We start from the raw sequence: 23,302 nt of genomic DNA, 5'->3' as shown, positions 1-23,302 counted from the left end.
GCGAGGTCGATCCCACAGGGAATTGTGTTCTTGAAAACAAATTTATGACTAAATTAATTAAATCTTAACCTAGTTCCAAAAATTAATAGATTTTGATAAATAAAGAAAACATAAACTAAATAAAGTAAAATAAAACAAAAGAAAAGGTACTAAGGTTTTGAAATCCACACCCACCAAATCATAGCAACATATTCTCATGTTCATCAATACACATCCGAAGTTCTCACCATACAACTCTTATGTATGTTCTACTATGCTTCAAAAAAATCATTAAATCATTTAATGAATCCGTTCTTTGCACAAATCACAAAAGATATCCGGTTTAAACCAAATCATCAAATGTATCCGTAGAACGAAACACAATGAATATCCAACGTTTTGATAAATAAAAACCCAAGCAATCAATTATGTGAAATTATCTCAAATCATCAAATGTATCCTTCAATCACAAAAGATATCCAAGAATCATTCCACACATTGAAAAGAAGTAAAACATAGGAAAAATTAAACCAAATAAAATCGGATAGTATAAACTTACATGAAAATATTGTTGCTCTTCAATGGTGAGGCTTCATCCTCAACCTTAGTTGAAAAATTAACTATGCATGACTATGAAAAATAAATTCTAAACTAAAGAAAAAACTAAACTAAAAAGAAAAGAATATTTTGGTCTCTAGCTTCTCACTTTTTCTCCTTGAGCCTTAGAGGTCTATTTATATGGAGAAAAAAAATCTTAGAAGCCCTAGAATTCCTAGAAAAATCGGAGGTTAGTCTCCTAGTTTGAGTAGGAGACTCAAAACACAATCCAAGAAGGAAAAGGACTCCAAATCCGTCCAAATTTGCGGCCTTTTATTGCGGGGCACTTTTGGCAAAGCAGACGTCCGAATTAGGAAAATCCTATTTCATAAGGATTTGTAGAAAATTGAGTTAGCTTTCCAACTCCACTTGATTCACCTTAATCGGATACCTGAGCTGAAAGTTATGGGCAAAATACTGTGACATATGCTGAATTTAAAATTTAGTCCAATCCGATTTTGACTCCAATTAGAGAAATTCCGATTTAGTCCTCTTCTTGATTTGGTTGAACATAACCACATCATCTAGGTCTTCTCAAAGTGTGCTTTCTTTCACCTTAAAGCTATTGTTTTCTTTCAATGACCTGCAAAATACTAAAATACCAAAACTAACCAAAAACATTAGAAAATAACAAAACTAAAGGTTTAGTAAATGCAAATTAAGGGGTCCACATATGCAATATTTGACACTCATCAAATAACATTGTAGAATTCGCAGTTTGATTGCGCTTGTATCCTTTTAAATTGAATTCCATATCAATAACTATCTTATCCCATTAATTATGGAATTGTGGTTTATCCCTGATCTTCTGGGATCCTATCCTCATCGCATTCTAAGACAACTGCGGCACACTTCAGCCAACCTCCGAGGTGATGATACCCGAGATATGTTCGCTCCGACTTGGAGATCTCGGGGTATCGCCGCACCATAACAAGGTTGTGAAGACCGAGACGTCGTTATACATCCGAGATGTCTTTATATGTCCGAGACGTATTTATATGTCTGAGACGCCTTTATATGTCCGAGACGCCTTTATACCTAGACGATCTTTCTTCGCTGGGCGGAACAAATGTCCGAGACATAACTCCGAGATGTCTTTGAATCCACGTGTCTCTAGGGTTGATTTTATCCCTAACAATGTGGATATAGCAACTCATGTAAAGGTCTGTAGTGATGGCCCTGACCAGAGTAATGCATGTATCAGTTTTGTTTACTCATGTGATTAACTCCTGCAACCCAACAACAGTTGCTCCTATGACAATTGTTGAGGTTGTAGCTCCACACCCACATTAGCAATTATCTGCTAGGCATGAATCATGACATCTTGACATGAGAATCCAGCTGGCAAAAAATAAAATTTCTTGTTGCCTCTACCTCCCCTACCCCCACTACAATGTTATTTGTGCAATTTACTACTTGTGGAGACAGCTGATCACCCTGGATTATTGGTGGATCTCGTGAAGAACATCACCGACATCAATGTTTCAGTTAAATCAGGAGAATTTGACACAGAGGTAATAATTTCTCACTCACTGTCTGCCGGTTTTTGTTTTTATTTTTTCTTTTCTTTTCCTCTATTGTATGCTGAGTATACTAACATATTCTCTACATTTTGTTTTTGGGACCTAGGGTTTGTTAGCTAAGGCAAAGTTTCATGTTAGTTACAGGGATAAAGCCATAAGCAAGCCTCTCCAACAGGTAATCCAGCATTCTGGCAATGCTAAAACATTAGAATTGTTTTCAAAATTATCAGGTGAATTTTAAAAAACTAATTAAGGACATAGCTTGTATGCTACTATACTTGTCTTTCCAAACCTAAAGGATAAATCTGATCCTCTCGTGTCCTTTCCCTCCTAAATTCACAATGATAATATCAGATTGTGTTGTGCTGAGCTTGCACCCTGCATCTCTTTTGTTGTAATACGGATGTAGAATTTACTCCACCCAATTGGCAGGTTCTTGCTAATAGCTTGTGATATTTTTTGAGGCGTCCGACAACGAAGGAGGCGAGTTTTTGATTCGTTTAGAAGACCAAATCCCGGACAATATATACAAGGGATTTTGGCATTGTCAGTTAACAACATTAGGGGAACTGTAGGATGTTGTCATTTCCACATTTTAAGGGATATACATACAGAATAGTGAGAGAAAAAAAATCCAACAAATTTAAATTTGGTAAATTTGCTGCTAAAATAGAGATGTAAAATGATAACACTTTGTTATGGTGATAGCATTATAATAACCCTTTGTGCTTTTATGCATTTGCTGATTAGGTCTCCCAAAAAAAGGAAGATTAGTATTTGTAAATCTCAAATGCTGTGGCTTTCTGAATTTTTAAATTGGTTAAGAGTAACTTGATTTCAATTCTTGTTCACCTTACAAAACTGCCCGAGCAATGAAAGTCAATGAATGTGCATGGCCAACTTTGGCTTTTCTTCTCAAACAAAAATGGAATAGATCCACTTTATGGACCGTCTTTTGCCAAATCTATCGAATTAGGCATGCTTATAATGTGTGCCCAATTGTTGCATCCTTTTTATTTTTTTTCAATAACTTCCAATTTTCAAACTATACTAAAAAATACCCTATTTTACTTCAATGAAATCAAGGGTACGTTATAATTTTCACTTCAATTTGGTTTATTTTCGTGTAATTTCTAGGAAAATAAAATGCATGTTTTGTTTATTTAAGAAATTACGAAATGCATAAAATACCTACTAAAGTCAAAATAAGGTAGGGTATCGGAGCAAATGATATGTTTGGGGAAGGGGGAAGCGATATATTTTTAGCTTGAAAATGTGCTCACCGAGCGTAGCTAGTGACCGCTAAAAAGAGATTTCCGAATTGGGGTCATATGTGTGATTTCGACATTTTATAGAACTCATTTTTGGTTTTTAAAAAAGAATAATAATAAACAAATTGGATAAAAATAAAATAAAATAGTAGTGTTTTACGTACCAAAAATAAGTAGCATCTTTTAAGATGTTGTTATTGTTTTTTTTTTTTTTTTTTTTAAAAAAAAAAAAATATAGCAGCATTTTATAAAACATTGTGATGCAGGATGAGAAAATAATATATGGTCTTTAGATTTATTTAGATTTTATTGATTCCTTTTTTATTTTTTTTAATGCCCATATTTCCTAGCCATATCCAAACTACAATTTTATTTCATGGATATTTCACAATACTAACATAACAGTCTTAATTAACCATTGAATTTTTTATTTTTAAAATAATGATTAGTCTAAGAGTTGATTGATACTACTCTATGTCAATAATGTAGGGCAAAAATGTAGATATCATTTCTCAGTTTAATATATATTATGAAGGTTTTGGAATTGAGATAAAGTTAAGATTAACTCAAATTTTTTTATATCATTTCTTCGTTTAATGCTCCGTTTGTTTCGACGTAAAATGGTTTCCGTCGTAAAATGGTTTTAAGGAAGTCATTTTTCAGGAAACCATTTTCCGTCGAAAGCATTTTCCGGTATTTGGCGCGTACGAAAAATCGCAAATTTTTTTTTTTATATATTTTTATTCAATCATATTAACTTATAAAAATCAATTTTTATTCACAACATATTAATATTAATAATATAAAAATCATCAATAACGAGATTCGGTCACTGACCGACAAGATTCTGACCATTTTTACCTGATTCTGGCTAATATAGCCAGAATTCGAGATAAAGGCCGGAATCCGGACAGTTTCGTCGGAATCTGGGATAGCCGGATTCCGGCGAAAGTGGCCGGATTCCGGCAGTTTCGCCGGAATCTGGCACAAAAGGCCGGATTCCGGCCATCTGGCCGGATTGGTCGCTGGAATCTGGCTGACCGGATTCTGGTGAAGGTGGCCGGATTCCGGCGACATTAACCGGATGTTGTCGGATTCCGATACCGGCAATATTTCGATGGTGGTCAGCTGCTTGAACGTGAAGGTCGACTGTGCCGTTTAAAATAGATTGACTGTGTCTGGCGTCTTCGGAAAACGATTTACACTTTTAAAAAGCGTAAATCATTTTTCGAAATTTACTAAGCATTTTTGGTCAAATAGAAATTATTTTCCGATTGACTATTATTTTCGCCCCTACCAAACACCGAAAAATGCCGAAATCATTTTCCAGAAATCATTTTACGCCGAAACAAACGGAGCATAAGATTATGAAAGTTTTGGAATTGAGATAAAGGTAAGAGTAACTCATTTTCTTTTTTCTTTTTAATTTTTTTTTACAAGTAGAGTAACTCAAATTATTGTCTGTCTTGATTTCATAAGGGTAGTCAAGTTTAAGAAGAAAATATTAAACTAAAAATTAATTTTTATATCATGTCTTGCAGAGGAAGAAAAACAATAATACATCATTGAGAAATTTCAACTCGATTAATTAATTTATGTATTCTTGTCCTTTTGTTTCTTTTTATGGATAAATAATTGGGTCTTTCTTTCTTAGAAAATTTTCCACCTTACCAAAGTCGTTGCTCAGGTCATCGATCGTCGAAGTCTTTGCTAGTTTATGAATAGCAAGTCACCGGTAGGATATCGCCATCAAGATTTATGTGGAAAGACTAAATCAACGTCAATGGAGAGTTTGAGCACTCACGAGTCATTTCCCCACCTTTTTTTTTTTGATAAGTCATTTCCCCACCTTTTTTCAGACCAAAGAACACGGCATGATCTGTTTCCTATTTTATATATTACAATGAGTCCTCAAAATATATATATATATTTTATAATACTTCGGCCAAATGCTTTGTTAAGTGCTAGCTTTTACAAAGGTGCATGCAACAATACTCCGGTGACTTTCTCCTATCATCTCATTGGTGTTGCTTTTTGAGGGCTTCACGTTTTGGCCAACCACAATGTTTTTTTTTAGAGTCGTTCGGAGAGGCAGGGATGAATTTGCTGAGCTAAAGGCGTGCATCATGCCCAATGATGATGCTGGAAAGAAGTAGTATATCCTCCGGTCGATCACAATATTTTTAAAAAAATAATAAAAAAAAAATTATTTTTTTAGTTTTTAATATTTATAATTTTTTCTATTTTTTTTTTTGAATTTTTTTTTAATTGAAAAATGACACTTGACAGGGGTATTTAAGGGATATTTCGTCAAAAATGACATTTTTCAAAGATTTTGGTAGTTTGAGGGGTCAGAGTGCAACCCTTGGTAATTTAGGGGGCCATCCAAAGAAATAGCAGTAATTTGAGAGGCTAAATTATATTTTTTCCAATAAAAATAGCTGAAAATAATAGGAAACTTAAACAAGCCATTTGTTTCTAAGTTTTTAAATTTCTACCATGCTGTAGATACTTGTTGACTAGAGGATGGCCTCAAGTTCCAAGTAAAAATAATGTAAAGAAGATGTGACTACGAATACAACACGTAAAGGCCTTTTGTTTTTGTCTCTAGTTGGCAAGTACTTGATTAGAAGATGACCTCTATTTCCAAATAAAAATAATGTAAAGAAGACTTGACTTCGAGTATAACACGTAAAGGCCTTTTGTTTTTGTCTCTGTAGTTGACAAGTTAATTAGGAGATGACCTCTAGTTCCAAATAAAGATAATGTAAAGAAGACTTAACTGCGAATACAACACGTAAAGGAAATATGACTACAGTGACCAGAAGACATTTAAGCTAAAGACTTTAATTTCTAAGTTTTAACTTTCCACAAAAGGCCTTTTGTTTTTGTCTCTAGTCGACAAGTACTTGATTAGAAGATGGCCTCTATTTCCAACTAAAGATAATATAAAGAAGACTTGACTATGAATACAACACACGTAAAGGAAAGACTACAGTGACCAAAAGACATTTAAGCTAAAGACTAATTTCTAAGTTTCTAACTTCCCACAGAAGAAGGCCTTTTGTTTTTGTCTCTAGTTGACAAGTTGATTAGAAGATGGCCTCTATTTCCAACTATAGATAATGTAAAGAAGACTTGACTACGAAAACTGTCACGTAAAGGAAAGACTACAGTGACCAAAAGACATTTAAGCTAAAGACTTTAGTTTCTAAATTTTGAACTTTCCACGTAATGCCTTTTGTTTTTGTCTCTAGTTGACAAGTTGATTAGAAGATGGCCTATAGTTCCAACTAAAGATAATGTAAAGAAGATTTGAGTACGAATACAACATGTAAAGAAAATACTACCGTGACCATAAAACATTTAAACTAAAGACTTTAATTTCTAAGTTTTTTCTACAGCCCCGCCCCCGACTCAAAGACTATCAAAGTGCAAGCTTGGCAACAAGTCTTCCAGTTAGAGTTGGACCGTGTTGTGTACGCGAAGACTAATAGGCATCCAATCCAGTGGACAACATTCATCCAGCGACAACGGCAATTGCGAAATGTCCATCTCATAAACTACAGTAAGATTGCCGTGAGTCACATTTGCACTAATTCCCAAAAATGATTGGTCCAAATTGAAGGTTAACCTTCACATCCAGTCCTTAATTATTTCTGGGTCATCAATCATTCACTTTGGATTCCAAAAGAAATTTCCAAGACGGTTCAGAGAATGCATGTGGAAGGAAAATTTGCAGTTTGATAGTATTGGAAAAGATAAGAGAATTACGTTGGTTCAGATTCATTCAACGTCAACCCAAATGACTCCCAGTCCACAAGTTTGCCCCCTCTCATCTGATCTTTCTTATTAAAGTATCCCTACTCCCCAGCCATGTACATAACAATCTACCCTTTTGCCATTTGCCCTCATCAATCACACACTACAAGCTACAGCTTGCCTCTCTTCAAGAGCATTTAAAGGCATTTACAAAAAAAAAAAACAAAATGGGTTCCCACATGCCTCTTTGTTTTTGTAGAGCCATTAATGTGATAAAGACCAGATTATGAATTTGTCATGATTTTTAATATTTCTATTATGCTTAAAGAAAGGGATCTTGAGCTGATATATATTCAGAAATATACATTATTCTTTCTCTTCTTCTTTTTTTTTTTTTTTTTTCTTAACTATTACTTATTCATTTATTTACCATTATGATATGAGCCGTTCTTATCATTATGGTAAATGAACGGCTCATATCATAATGGTAGATAAATGAATAAATAATAGTTAAAAAATATTTCAAAAATTATCAGTTTTTCCATAAATACATTATTTGGGAATTTCATCTCTCCCATAATTTAGTTGTCGAGAATCCACAATTCTAGGTTTAGAAGTAGAGATCATTTCCGATGTGTCCAAAATAACATTAACTATAACAATAATATACAAGGAAAGCATAACTCTAATTTCCAAATAAGTGGGTAGAAAAATGGCCAACAAAATAACAAGAATGAATATCGAGTCTCTATGCCGAAGGCTACGTGTAATCTCAATCATCATCAGCATTTAAGCTAAACGCCAATTTTTAAAAGCTTATCGATGCAATGATGAATATGGAGTCTTCATGCCAAAGGCCATGTGTTGTCTCAATCATTATCAGCGTTTAAGATAAACACCGATATTTAAATGATCATCGGTGTTTTCACTTAACGCCGGTAAACACCGTATTTTTTAGTTGTGCAATAATGAGCTAGCGTGGAGTCTCCATGCCAAAGTCTATGGGTTGTATCAAATACTATCGGCCGATATTGAAAAAAATTTATCAGTGTTTCCATTTAACGCTAGTAAACACTGGGTTTTTAGTAGTGCAATAATGAGCGTGGACTCTGTGTGCCAATGACTATGTGTAGTCTCAATCATGGACTCAAAATACATAGAGACATTAACTAGGGAGATAGTGGTGTGGTCCAAATCCAATCACTTGTAGGATCTTGGAAATTTCTTTTGGAAACCAAGGTGTATGACTGACGAGGGCAATGACGAAGGGTTGATTGTTATGTCCATGCATGACTCGGACACCTCAATGAAAAAGATATAGACACAGAAAGTGTGAGTGATGACCCAGAAATAAGGAGTGGAAGTGAAGGTTAATTTGGACCAATTATTTTTGGGGATTAGTACAAACCTGAATTTGTATGGCCATTAATGTGATAAAGAGCAGATCATGAATTTGTCATGATTTTTAATATTTCTATTATGCATAAAGTAAGGGATCTTGAGCTGATATATATTCAGAAATATACAATATTAGTCTTTTATAGATACCGTGCAACAGAAAGATAAATTGTGTGGTGCTTCATAAATAAATGGTGTGACTAAAACAAATTCATTCTTAGATTATATGACAACCTAAGAAATTGACAATTGAAAAGGAAAAAATGGCAGATAAAAGAAAAAGAAAAAAAAATTAGTAGCCACTTTTTTATAATCATCAAATTGAAGTCCCAACATTGATTACAAAATTAATAAGTTCTAGCACTGTATCATTTGTGTTGGTGCAGGAGAGATTAAACCCAGAATACCCACAGTGATCTGCGTGGGTGTTAAGTCGGAAGGGAAATCGGATGGGTGGGCCATGACCGCCACAACGTGTTTCAGCACACATATTTTGGGCATATCCAAGGTCTATGATGAAAGCCACAAACAAGAACAAGTATGAGATTACCATTTCTATGCAAATATCCATCAGCAATGGTTCTCAGCCTCTTAAATACTTCATAAAAGGCCTATTTTCAATATATGACGTAGGTGCTTACGCCTTATAAATCTAAATTATTTATTTACTTTGTCTATATATAGGCTTTGCTGTGGAATAATGTGGAATATCTATCTCTCTCTCTCTCTCTCTCTCCATATCTCCATGGCAAGAGGTATGGGACTGACGGCCCTTATTGTTGTTGTTGTCCTCTTTCATCAAACTTGCAATACTAGTGCTGATCAAGATCACTGTCCTCCTTCTTCCTGCGGCTCTATCCTTAACATAAGCTATCTGTTTCGACTAACGAGCGAGCCCAAAAACTGCGGCGATCAAAGGTATAATCTTTCATGTGAGAACAACCAAACACTATTGTTACACTTATATCATGGAAGATACCACGTACGACAAATCAATTACACCGACTACATAATCAGAGTTGTAGACCCAGGTATTGGACTCAACGCTAATGAGAACTACTCCTTCATCCCTCGTTATTCTCTAGAGTACAATAATTTCAATTCAGGGGATCCATATCAAACATTTTCGTTGAATCGTAGAGAGTACTACATAACGCACAATCTGATTTTCGTGGAATGTGAAAAGCCAGTGAATTCCCGGTATCATCTAAACATTTCTGCTTGCATTGAGGATGGAGTGTATCCCAATTCCAAGAGGTATAAATATGTTCTATTCGGGTATCGTGCTGCAATGGAGTTGGGGGACTTGTGCCAAGTGAAGCAAATATCTCTCACATCCTATTCAGATCGTGATCATTATGACTTGAGAAATATTTCCTGTACAGACTTCCACAATGAATTGCTACGGGGTTTTGAGCTTTCTTGGTACGGAGCTTATTGTGGAAGCTGCAGAGTTGAGGATTGCTACCTCGATGGGGCGGGCAATATTGTTAGTTGCTATCGAAAAGGTGCGTATATAAAAGAATTAATGCATGCGAAAAAAAAAAAAAAATACACATAACACTTGTAATTTCTAATTAAATTTCTTACATGTTTAAATTTTAATTACCATTAAATTTCTGTTTCTTTCTTTTTTCATCGCTAACCATTCATGCTTCTAGTCGCTGAAGCTGTTCCTAAGGAAGGAATCCTTGAGAAGATATACTATTGTAAGTTTTCAATCTCGCAAACTTGTTTGAAGGATCTTATACTCAAATCACCTTTTTTATTAATTGATAAATTAATTAATTTATTTATTTTCATGTTGTAGTTATTGACGGAATACTATTTCAAGTGTTCACCTTCGGTAAGAACCGCGCGTTATCTTTTTTATTTTGATTATCTTCTTCTTCTTTTTTTCTTATTCCTTTGTTTTTATAAACAGATCATTCCTTGCAATTAATGTGATGTTTACATAAAAAAAAAAAAAAAAAAAAAAAAAAAAAAAAAAAAAAAAAAACGACAACTTTAAAAGAAATGCCGAGTTTTAATTCTATGTTTCCAAACAGTACTGATGCATGTTATTCTCTTGTTTGTCAAAACAGTATTAGATCATCTACCAGTACCACTACGACTACGACTATATGAGCTATATTATCAACTAGAAGAACGAATACTACCAGTACTATATGAGCGATTTGGCAACAAATTAGGTGAGGCTTCAATTAATCTTAAAAATTTATTTGCAGGATAAATTCCCTATGGGCAATTTGGTAAATTTAGTATAGAATGAAACAATAACCACATAGATCGAAATGGAATATTGACTGTCCTCGATGATAAAGCAACAGGTTTATACTGTTGCTTTTATTTCTTCTTAAGCATGGTCCTATGTGACATTTGTTTATGCAATTTTATTAATTCATTCATTTTTTTTTTTCCCATATTTCTTCCAGCTCTTCCAATTTATTTACTGATGTACATGACAATTGACTATGGTAAGAATCTTCTCTCCTTTGATCTTCGTTAGTTTTTTTTCTAGCTTTTTCCTTTTTAGCAGATCGATCATTCTATAAACTATTAAGCATGAATTAATTTATAACATGTGGCCAAAATGAAAATTTGAATTATTACCTGAAAAAGATAACAAGTATTGTAATTAATTACTAGGATCTATATATATATACTAAAATAAATATATATTTACGGCAATGCAACAACATGTTGGCTTACAATCCATACTTTGGTGATGTTCTTCCATAGGACTAATATTCCAAGCACCAAGAACGATATTGGGGACTCCATTTGTGATTGCATTCTTGATCTATAAATGGAACAGGAGACATTTATCAATGTATGATGTTGTCGAAGAATTTCTACAAAGTCACAATAACCTCATGCCAATAAGGTACTCTTATTCTGAAATTAAGAAGATTACTAAAAGTTTCAAGGAGAAATTGGGTGAAGGAGGTTATGGCACTGTATTTAAAGGAACACTTCGAAGTGGTCGTCTTGTGGCTATAAAGATGTTAGGTAAGTCCAAAGCTAACGGACAAGATTTTATAAGCGAAGTTGCAACCATTGGAAGGATTCACCATGTTAATGTAGTGCAACTCATTGGTTTTTGCGTTGAAGGATCGAAACGGGCTCTTGTATATGAGTTCATGCCTAATGGTTCCCTAAATAAATACATTTTTTTGTCAGAAGTACGCACGCTCCTAAGCTATAATCAAATGTTTGATATAGCTCTAGGAGTTGCTCATGGGATTGAATATTTACATCAAGGATGTGACATGCAAATTTTACATTTTGATATCAAGCCTCACAACATTCTTCTTGATGAAAATTTTACTCCTAAGGTTTCTGACTTTGGACTAGCAAAATTATATCCAGTAAATGATAGCATTGTTTCTTTGACTGCTGCAAGAGGGACATTAGGATATATGGCTCCTGAGTTGTTCTACAAAAATATTGGAGGCGTCTCATACAAAGCTGATGTTTATAGTTTTGGAATGTTATTGATGAAAATGGCCGGTAGAAGAAAGAACGTAAATGCATTTGCAGAACACTCAAGCCAAATATACTTCCCTACTTGGGTTTATGACCAATTGCAAAATGGAAACGACGTAGAATTATTGGAAGACGCCACCGAAGAGGAAAAGAAAATGGGCAAAAAGATGATCATTGTTGCATTATGGTGTATACAAATGAAGCCTAACGATCGCCCTTCAATGAACAAAGTCGTTCAAATACTTGAAGGAAAAGTTGAATGCTTTCAAATGCCTTCCAAGCCTTTCCTCTCATCACTGGACGAAACCATAATAGGTGGTGAAGAGAATTCGAACCAATCAAATGAATCAAGTCAATCATCTCAATTTTAAATGCAAATTAATTTATGTATGAGTCTTTTGATTTATTATATCCCTGTTCAAGAAGAAAATTAGTTTTCTCATATATGTTTGATAGCGCAAAGATGCTTAATATTTATGTGTAACAAATAAGAGTTTTTTTTTTTAATGTTCAATTCCATTTTCCCATACTTGACCAATGAATTTGAGTTTGAAATTTGAGAAGATTTGTTGCTATTGTTGACATTCATGAACTTCTATTTTTGAATGTGGAAGCCAACAAACAATTTGAGCAACTATTTCTTTGCAAGGGTTGGAGGCATAGAATGTTAAACCGGTTAAATATGGAAGGTAGTAATTAGTGATAGAAGACATTGAAAAAGCTTTTTCTTTGATAACATGCAGTACTTTTTTTCCCAATGATATCAATATCTAAAGGGCCATCGATCCATATGTTCTTTAGATATTTTCTTCACCAAAAGGCACCAAGCGCTATAGCCTATAAGTTTCTATTACTATGAGAAATTTACTTACTAATGGAAATTACAATTTCAAGTTAATTAAGAAACTTTAATTCATAGAAAAAGTCTATAGACCCCATTCAAGCTACAATCCAATTGATAATATCCCCCATAAACTTTAGATTACAACAATATGCAACGCCAATCAATATATAATAAGTGTGATTTCCACAAAAATATTATTTCTTTTTGCAGTGAGTGGTGTACCCAGTGTATTCAATTCTTTTCCTAGGTATCCAAATATCTTCCAGTTGCTATGCTATCTAATTGTCACATGTCAAATGGTTTCAACGGTTTTGTATGTAAGTTTAATCAGATATAATCCAGCTATTCTGCTTGTTTGAGAAGATCCTACAGTCTAAACTGTTGCCATGTGCAACTTTTCCCGTCATTGTATTTTATTTAACTTCTTCCCTCCCTTTTTGCTAGGCATGATTTAAGCCTAACGCCTACACAAATTTGACGGTGTTGTATCACTATTTAAGCGTAGCCTCAATAGTTCAAATTCAATTTATGGTTTCCAACTATACCCTGTATTGGTGGTGAGGGATGGATTGGGATCATGCAATTTACAGAGTATGCGCAGCTGAATACTGATCTCATGACAATTTTCTTCAAGATAAACAAGGTTAGATCAATTAAATAAATATGTTTAGGGTACTTACAATTGATTTCAGTCTCTCCTAGGCAATTAAGGCTATTTGATTTTGGTTGAGTTGCTCATTGCATGTTGATTGAAGAATGCATTTTTGGTGTTCTTGACTCAACCTCGACCGTGAGTGTGGACTTACAAACTTGAAGCAGTGAATTGATAAATAATACTTCACTATATCCCTCTATTTATAAATTTCGATTTACAACTCATAATAGGGTTAAGAGATACATTAGAGCTGTAGTAGAGATAGGACTGGAGTCATAAGAGAACTAGATGGTATGTACGTATGAGATGTTCAAAAGAGTTCCAAATTTTTTATGCAGAAGCAAAGATTTTGTCATAGTTTGATTACAGGAAAATCTTTTGTAACATGGAATTTGTAGCATATCAGGTTATTGTGAAATTATTAACATTCAAATTTCCAAATTTCCAAACAGAACTTGCTTAAATAGTCTCAAACCTTCTTATCCTCACCCAATTGAGCATGCACATATTATTATTCCAGTGTCCACTACATGAAGCTACATTTCTCTCAAGCATTCCATCAAACATTTTTCAAGCATTTATGATTTTCATACATTTTGCAAATATGTCAACAATGGAGTTCCAACAAATGCATATATGAAATGAAGCCAAGACAATGACATTGATATCAGTGTGTATCTTCTTTCAGCCTACTATTACAGTAAGACATAAATTTTATGCTTAATAATACATACGAAAAGAATCTCATAAGTATAAAAGAGACTAGACGTGTTTTTTTTTTTTTTTTTGATGAAAGAAATCTTTTATAGAACCAAACACCAACAACATACACATCAATACAATCTACAAAAAGGGCAAGAGAGTAACATGCTACACTCATAGCCATACAACTTGAACAAAACAGGATGCAACCTGTAAGCTAAAACTCAAAACTTCCACATTAGAACAAGAACCAACAACAAAGAAAAAACAACTAAACCAGCTAATGAACAATCTTTTGAAGATTCCACAAACTAGCAAGCTGCATATTCTCTACTGACTTTTTGTAAGGACCTTTACTCATGATACAGGCCCTAACATCCCATTTAATCTTTGCTACAATCTGCTCCTCAGAACTAAGACTATTCCCATGTAAAATGCCATTCGTATGCTTCCATAAGTGATAGACAGCAGCCCCCAAGCACAATCTACAAAGTCTAGATTTCAAGCAATTTGATCTTTATTCTTTTCTGCTCCAATTTTCGACATCTTCCCAAGAATTCCTCAGCTGCCTTACCAAACAAAGAGCCATCACTTCCTTCCATATTCGTTTGCTGAAGCCACATAGAAAGAATGGATGTTCTCTATTCTCCATACTTCCTTTGCAAAACAAACATAAACAATCCCCTTGAAAACCCCATCCACACATCCTTTCCTTAGTAATCAGTGCATTCCTAAAAACCAACCACAAAAGGAAGGAGTGACAAGGTATAGCCACATAATTCCAAACCAATTTCCACCACTTCACTGGAAACCCTTTCATCTGAATGGCTTCCCAAGTTTTTGAGCATACATACTTCCCTTTTTTAAAATTCCAAACTGGCTGATCTTGAGTACCAACCTCCACCTCCGGGAGCTTGCTTTGCAAATCCACAATTCTATCCGATCTTGCATGAGGCTAATACCGTTCTCCATTGCAAATTATAGTTGAGAGTTTAGCATCCAACAAACTACCAGCTTCGTAGACAGCTCTAGGCCCATATTTATCAAGTAGACATCCATCCGGATGCCATACATCAAGCCACATAAAAAATTTGCTTCCATTACCTACTTTGAACTTCAAGATTGAGGAATTGGGATTTGCCAAAAGCTCCTCTCCCTCAACCAATTCTCATTCACCCATGCTACCCAAATTGAACCGGCTTAAGCAAAAAGATTCCATATGTGCCTAAGCATAGCAGCTTGGTTCCAAGTATCTAATCTTTTAATCCCCAACCGTCCCTCCTTCTTTGGCGCGCACACTTTTTCCCAAGAAACCTTAGCCTTAGCCTTCTCATCTTTTCCACCCCATAAGAAATCATTCAGCTCTTCCTCAAGAGCCTTAAAATAGCCTTAGGGAGATTAAAAATGCTAGACCAAAATACTTGGAGACTGAAAAGCACCGAGGAGATAAGTTGTAGCCTACCAGCAAAAGTTAAGTGTTTAGAACACCAAGAGTCAATCCGAGAAGTAAATTTATCCATAAGAGCTTCACAATCTGCAGCAGAAAGTCTCCTTGTGATAAAGGGTACACCCAAGTACCTAACTGGAAGCTTCCCCTCAACCATTTGCAAAATATCCAGCAACTCCTGCTTAGTATCATTAGACGCACCCGAGCAGAAAAAAGAACTCTTAGCAGGGTTTGCCTTCAACACGGAAAGCTCCTCAAAATCACTCAAAACTGCTAGAATACGTCGAATAGAACTTGAGTTGGCAGTTGAGAAAATGAACAAATCATCCACAAAGCACAAATGAGTAAGTCCTAAAGAATGGCATCTAGGATGAAAGCCGAACCTAGAAACAATACCAATAGAATCAACCAACAACAAAGACAACCTCCATAGCTAGAACAAAGAGGTAAGGGGAAATGGGGTCTCCTTGCCTGAAACCCTTCCTTCCCGGAAAATATCCTACCAATGATCCATTGAGAGCAATAGTGAATCGAGGGCTAGTTAAGCACTCCCTGATCCATTTGACAAACCTCATAGAAGCACCAAAACATTTCAAACAATGCAAGATGAAATCCTAACTTACCGAGTCATATGCCTTCATAAGGTCTACCTTAAGAGTACACTTTGGTTTACCATTGTGCTTATGATAGTCACAAACTATCTCTTGTGCAAGGAGAATATTTTCAGCTATACTTCTCCCTGGAATAAATGCACCTTGATTCTAACTTAAAACATCATTGAGGCCCACCCTTAATCGGTTTGATAGAATCTTGGTTATAAACTTGTAGACACATTACAGCAAGAAATAGTTCTGTAATCACCCACAGAGGAAGGATTTTTCCTCTTGGGAACAAGTGTAATGATGGTTGCATTAGTCTCTCGAAGCAACCGGCCATATTTTAAAAACTCCAGCCCTGCATCCGTGACATCATCCCCTACCATAGCCCAAGCTCTATAGTAAAACCCTGCAAAAAAACCATCGGGACCCAGGGCTTTGTTTTGATTCATAGCAAAAATTGTTTTCCTAACTTCCTCTCTAGTAATCTCTGCCTCCGTTCCAGAAATGCAAGATGAAGGGAAGTTGTTCTGAATGAGTTTGGAAACCCGTTCAGCTTTACTTTGAGTAAAAGCATGAGAAGTCTCTCCCAACAACTTCATATAGAAATTAGTCACTAAATTTTTTATACCCTTCATATCATCCACTACATTCCCCTCCTCATCCTTAAGAGATTTAATCATGTTAAAGGAATTCCTCACCTTAACCTTTGTATGGAAGAACTTATTGTTTCCATCACCCAAATTCAACCATTGGTTTCTGGATTTTCTTCAAAAAGTTCTCCTAAGTCAAAGATATAGAGAAGAATTCATGAAGGCATTCCTTCTCCTTTAAATAACAGTTAGGAGAACCATGAAAAGCAATGAAAACTTCTTGAGCCATAGCAAGAGCCTTCCGAGCTAGAACAATCCTCTCCCCCAAACCATTAAAAAATTCCTTGTTCTTGGCTTTCAATATCTGTTTAACACCTTTCAGTTTTGAATACAGTTTAAACATAGAGTAGCCATCAACTTCAGAATTTCAACCCTCCTTAATCCAATCCAAAAACTGCCCATGGTCAGACCAAAAGTTGAAAAACTTGAAGGACTTGGGACCATAGCTAATATAATCTTCTATCGAAACTAGAGCAGGGGAATGGTCTGATATTCTCCCTTCAAAAAAATCAACAAAAGTATCTACAAAAGCCTTAATCCAACCAAAATTAGCCATGACCCGGTCTAACTTTTTGAAGATAAAATTCTCACCCGCTCGCTTGTTCGACCATGTATGAAAGAAACCTGTAGAGGCCAGATCCTCAATCTCCAAACTTTGAATGCAATTTCCCCATTTCTCTTGTTGACACCGCACCACATTGAAGTCACCTGCAATGAGCCACGGAAAAGCCCCCACTTGAACTTTAACTGAAACTAGCTCCTGCCATAGCATCCTCCTCTCAATTCCTTTAGTGGAACCACGCACAATAGAGAGAGAGAGAGAGAGAGAGAGAGAGGGAGAGAAAAAAAAAAAAAAAAAACCAATTTCTTTTATCATGAGAAACTATCTTACAAGTAATAGCTTGCTCATGAGAGGAAATATGTTGAACAGATGATCCCAACAAACCCATCTCCTACCTTGCCAATGGTTTCCATAGTTATGTATCCAATCCCAATTTGGAGTGATAAAATCCTTGATTTTTTGAGCCTTCTAAACTACCATAAGACACTTTATCCCCTCAAATTACCATTTTCATTCAATTGGCGCCCTCCACCCTCTGTTAGTGGTTGACATTAAAATTGATGGAAATTTGTACAAGTTACTTAACATGCTTTTTTTTTTTTTACTTAAAATATCCAAATTAGAAAATGAAAGCCATAAGAAGGATGCCAACACAGCACTGGACACTGGCCAATTTCATAAGCTGATGAAGTTACATCAGCTCGAAAATGGGGAATATGGGCTTAAAAGACTCTTGCGATTCAAGTATGACACAATAGAGCAACTTTTTCTCATGGGCATTACACTAATTCACAAAAAAAAAAAAAAAAAAAAAAAAATTTATGGACAAAGACATTTCTACACATACCCACACATTCAACGAAACCCGCAACTGTGAATTTCACAACTTACGCAAAATAAGTCTCATATGTTGCTTTACTGAGTAGGGGAATCAAAGAACGAAATTAGAGGAATCAAACAATGGGAGAGAAGAGAAAGTTACCAGTAAAATTTTATCCTCTAGAGTGACAAAGAGAGCGGCTGGAGGTGGATAGACGGTACCCCCTTGCGCTATGAAAGAGACGATCCTTGTGAAGAGAGAGAGAGTGAGAGAGAGATTGTGAATAACCTAGATGGAGGTTTTTTGCCTTTCAAAACAATCAAAGGAGACTTATAGTGAATATTAACCAAATTAAGAGAGGGAGATTATTGAATTAATCAAAAAAAGAGATCGAGAGAGATTGTGCTTAAACATGGAAATTGGGGAAGCAACTCACGAGTTTTGAAATACTTCACTTGTTATGCAAGACCCCAAGTAAATTTTTTTTTTTTTACTTTACTTATCAAAATATTTAAAAAGGATGTTAGTTATGTGAATAATTCTAGTCTTTTGTTGTGCAAATGACATAAATAAAATTGGGGTCTTTACTCTCGTCGTTTCGGATGATAAAAACGACGTGAATTCACATCCCTTTTAAAAAAGACGTGAATTCACGTCGTTTTTGCAAAAGAGACGTGAATTGACATCATTTCTAATAAAAAACGTGAATAATTCACGTTGTTTGTTGTAACAAACGATGTGAATTCACGTCTCTTTTAAAAGGGACATGAATTCACGTCCTTTTTTTTAAAAGGGACATGAATTTACATCCCTTTTAAGAAAGGACATGAATAATTCACATTGTTTCTTGTAAAACAAAAAAACGTCGTCATTTATTCAGTTCATATCGTTTGTAAAAAAATGACATTAGATTTTTTAACTTTGCGTCCTTTATAAGTAAAGAACGTGAAAATTACGTCAGGTTATAAGTTCTATGAAAAACTCAGAGAATTTCAAAGGTTTCAATTAACAACCCAACAACCAATAACACGAACCCATGAGATTATCTAAGGGTTAGACACACAAATTGTTAATTTACAACATACTAAAAATTTAGGGTTTTAAGTTTTACCTGAATTTCTCATCAAAATGATACCCAATGCTCAAAATTCGTATAGAACACCACGAAATACACAATACCTAAAGGATTCTAGAGTTGGATTCAAGTTTGGAGGCCTCAAACTTCAAGGATCAAGGGTTTATAGCAAACCCTAGGAGAGAGAGAGATGAGAGAAATAGTTTGGGAGAAGAGAAAATGCGTCCCAAAACATGTCAACACGTTTTTATACCTCGTCCTGACACGCGTGTGAAGTCGAGCATCAACTCACGGGTTGGACACTCAAATGTCATGTCCGGACACTCGCATAAAACTAAAACTCTTGACCAATGTTGTCCGGACATGAAATTGATCCGTCCGGACATGGCAGAAGACATAGCCTTATTACCAAAGCTGTCTGGATATAGAATTGCCCGTCCAAATGCACAACTCAGAAATTCTAATTAGCATAATTTATGTTTTTAATGCCTAATTAATATCTTGGACGTTACAGTTATAACGACCCACTTTTTATACAAAAAAACCTAAGTGGAAATTTCGATTCTCACGTATCATTATAACATCAACAACGACGTCATCAGAGTATAAATTGACAGCGGAAGACATTTTTCTTTTACAATAATACATCAAAGCTAACTGAATAAACTCAATATATAAAATAATAACCATTTGTTCTAATATAATAAAATACATCTAAATAACGACATACGTACCACATGCGGCACAAACATTACATAACCATTATATATAAAATCTACAAACTAAAGGTCTCATCCTTCATCAATCTAGGAGCTCCTGTCTTCATTCCTGCAAAATTCACATACGATTGTGGTTGACACCACAATCTCATGCTGTGGTCGAGTGAGTCAACGGTCCTCAACCACAATGACACACAGATTTATATAACCATTTACAATACATCCAAATGATAACAGATATTCACACACACACAATCATTTCCACCTACAATTATGCTTCTTCCTCTACTTTAATTATTCACATACTCAAAATCATATCTCTTGTTAACACATTATTAGCGCTATATTCTCCGCTAATTTAACATACCATCATCACTATTTTCTCCGCTAATTTAACATACCATTAGCACTATTTTATCCGCTATTACTGAGCCATACCTCTACTACTGTTTTTCTCTATTATTTCTTCAACCATTGGTTTATCCATCGGTCTTATCAGTGTATTGATGCCTTGGTACCTAAGTTTTCGTTTTTCCGTTGATCTCCTCAATTCACTGACACCTTGATACCTAAACCTTAAGTCTTTTTATTAACATACTCATATTACACCATAATATAATCATGCAAGCAACATCATATACATAATTCCAACCAAAACATGTTAAACATATCAAATGCCAAACCGTATGCATACAATTAAATAAAACAGCAATCACCAGTCATTAAAGACTAAACCACATGTATCATCCTAAGTGAGTAAGAAATACTCACAGTTATATCCGCAGTCTCACAACTCGTTATCTGCAATAAATATATACATATACACATAAAGTGTTAACATCATCGTTCACAAATCCTAATTCTATTTATATAATTAGGTACCATTATCTTGTAAAGATCATTATATTAATTATCATTATAGAATTCATTATACATAATATCCAACCCTATTTACTGAAAGAATACCACAATTACTCCAAGATAGCTTGCTTAATGCTTAGCCATGAGGACAAAACTCCAAAAATAGAGGACCTACAACCAATCGGTTCAACAAAAACCTAAACTTACAACCAAACTCAATACCCTTTCGATTTAAACACCAAGCCCTCAAAACACAACTTAACCAAAACCCAAAGGCTCCAAAGGGAAATAACACTCAACTGGGTAAACAGGGGATACAATCCAAATCATCACCAATAAAACATAACACCTTCAACACAATCGGTCAAACCCATAAATGGCCAAGAATCCTCAAATCACCCAACTCTCAAAATAATTCCAGCAACTTTCTACTCCAAAAATCACAATAACCATCGATCCAATAGATCAATTTAACCAAAACAGTAGAGCACGGCTAGGGGAAGATCAACCTAAATCACTCCAGCTCAATCGTAATATACTACAAATAATCTACAATCGAGGCAGGGAAAGTTTGGGTAGACACCACACACAAAACACCCACTGGCCGAAATACACAGGGAACCCCAAATAACACTCTAGTCTGCTATTACTAAAAAACCATAAGAGACAGAAAGAAATGAACCTAAATCAGACCTCAATCGGTTCATAACAGGGGAGAATAAACCAGTTTTCAATACCCATTAAAACCCATTCAAAACGACACCCAAATCCATTTACACAACATCCCATCCGGCCCTCACAACCAACCGGCCGAACAACCTTACACGGCCGAAACACCCATGGCCGACACACACAAGGAAACCCAGCCGAAAAACAATCAGCCAATAAAATCAGTAGAAATTCAATCCAGAGTATGTTAGGACTAAATTAGTAGTAATCACAAGAAATTAATATACTAGAAATTTCTTCCTAAAATTACAAGGTTTTCCGGAAGAAATTACAAGGTTTACCGGAAATCGCCCCTCTAGACGGTCTCCGTTCGTAGGCCTTTTGCCCAGTCGCCGAAAATGGATTCTGGCCGACGACCCATGGACGTGGGTCACTGGGTTCGTCTCGGATCCTCCGGGTTCTCCACTGGTTCTCTCGGTTTCACGGGTTCTCGGCTCCACGGGTCACGGGTTCCACCGGAAATCAACTTCTGGCCACCGAACATCGCGCTCCAGACTACCCACCGGCGAGCCATGGAGGATCGGACCTCCGGCTCTCACGATCGGCCTATGGTCTGTTCACGGGTCTTCGTGGATCGGGTCACCTCCGGTTCTCTTCACGGGTCTTCGTGGATCGGGTCACCTCCGGTTCTCTTCCTCTCTCTCCGACAGCATCTCTCTCATTGGGCAGTTAACCTCTCTGCAGTATTTCTCTATTGTTGGGTTTGATGAAGTTGTAACAGTGGGTCATGAGTTTTGTGGCAGCGGGTCTTTTTCAGTTAAGCTATTTGATGCCGTAAAAGTTCTAAGGTTCAAAGAGATGCGAAAGTGGGAGGAATGGGTTACTTTTGGTACTGAAAATGGAGGTAGTGCTTTTCCTAAATTTGAAGAGCTTTGTATTAAGTACTGCGATAAGCTAAGAGGTGGGTTGCCCATCCTTCTTCCTTGTTTACCCAAACTTGAGATTTATGGATGTCTGCAGCTAATGGCTCCACTCTCAAGGACTCCTGCTATTCGTGAATTAAAGCTAAGCTATTGTAATGAGATGTCGCTAAAGGAATTGCGAATTGAAATGCATAAGCTTAGAATTGAAGGAATTAATGCACTGGAGTCCCTAACAGAGGGAATGATAGACTCCAATGGCGGTCTTCAAGAGTTTGTGATCGGTGAGTGTTCCTCACTTGTGTCCCTTCCTAAGGATAGTCTTCCCTCTACATTAAAAACCCTCGACATCAATTTTTGTTCCTCACTTGTGTCCATTCCTAAGGGAATGATAGACTCCAACAACTGTCTTCAAGAGTGGGTGATGAAAGATTGCTCGAGTCGAACACATATGGATTGATGAGGAATTGATTGAATAAGCTACAAGTCTAGCAAGGGTCCCCAATTTCGGTATGTGAACTTTTGAACCACCTAATTTATCAATATAATTTACCCTTTGTTTTCATTTGCTTAGTTGCTAACTTGCTATCTTTAATAAAATAGAATGCTCTGTCCACTTCACCATTCCAGACATAAGTAATTGACAACTCCATAGAGAATTGGGGATGCTTCAATTCGAACCAACAAGGTATATCTAGAATTAAATATTTACTAATATGAACTTATAGGATTATATATCCATTGGTATTAGAGACACGTT

General features: G+C 35.6%; 2 protein-coding genes and 1 pseudogene across 2 annotated transcripts; all 3 read left to right on the top strand.

Annotated features, from left to right (window-relative positions):
• The window catches only part of LOC133878958 (ACT domain-containing protein ACR11-like), a 63,805-nt pseudogene that overhangs the window by 2,763 nt on the left and 37,740 nt on the right, over positions 1 to 23,302 (top strand).
• On the top strand, positions 9,247 to 12,494 carry LOC133879492 (putative cysteine-rich receptor-like protein kinase 16). The gene is made up of 6 exons (XM_062318064.1): positions 9,247 to 10,038; positions 10,192 to 10,239; positions 10,341 to 10,376; positions 10,615 to 10,722; positions 10,966 to 11,007; positions 11,273 to 12,494. Exons 1-6 carry the CDS (start codon positions 9,276 to 9,278, stop codon positions 12,388 to 12,390), a joined length of 2,115 nt encoding a protein of 704 aa, XP_062174048.1. The 5' UTR covers positions 9,247 to 9,275; the 3' UTR covers positions 12,391 to 12,494.
• LOC133879765 (uncharacterized) lies at positions 18,186 to 23,230 on the top strand. Its single transcript, XM_062318544.1, has 3 exons — positions 18,186 to 18,222; positions 21,936 to 23,052; positions 23,146 to 23,230. Exons 1-2 carry the CDS (start codon positions 18,186 to 18,188, stop codon positions 23,000 to 23,002), a joined length of 1,104 nt encoding a protein of 367 aa, XP_062174528.1. The 3' UTR covers positions 23,003 to 23,052; positions 23,146 to 23,230.

Source organism: Alnus glutinosa, chromosome 10 (assembly GCF_958979055.1).
Source record: "Alnus glutinosa chromosome 10, dhAlnGlut1.1, whole genome shotgun sequence".
Classification (NCBI taxonomy): Eukaryota; Viridiplantae; Streptophyta; class Magnoliopsida; order Fagales; family Betulaceae; genus Alnus; species Alnus glutinosa.
This window is presented reverse-complemented; position numbering and strand designations above follow the sequence as displayed.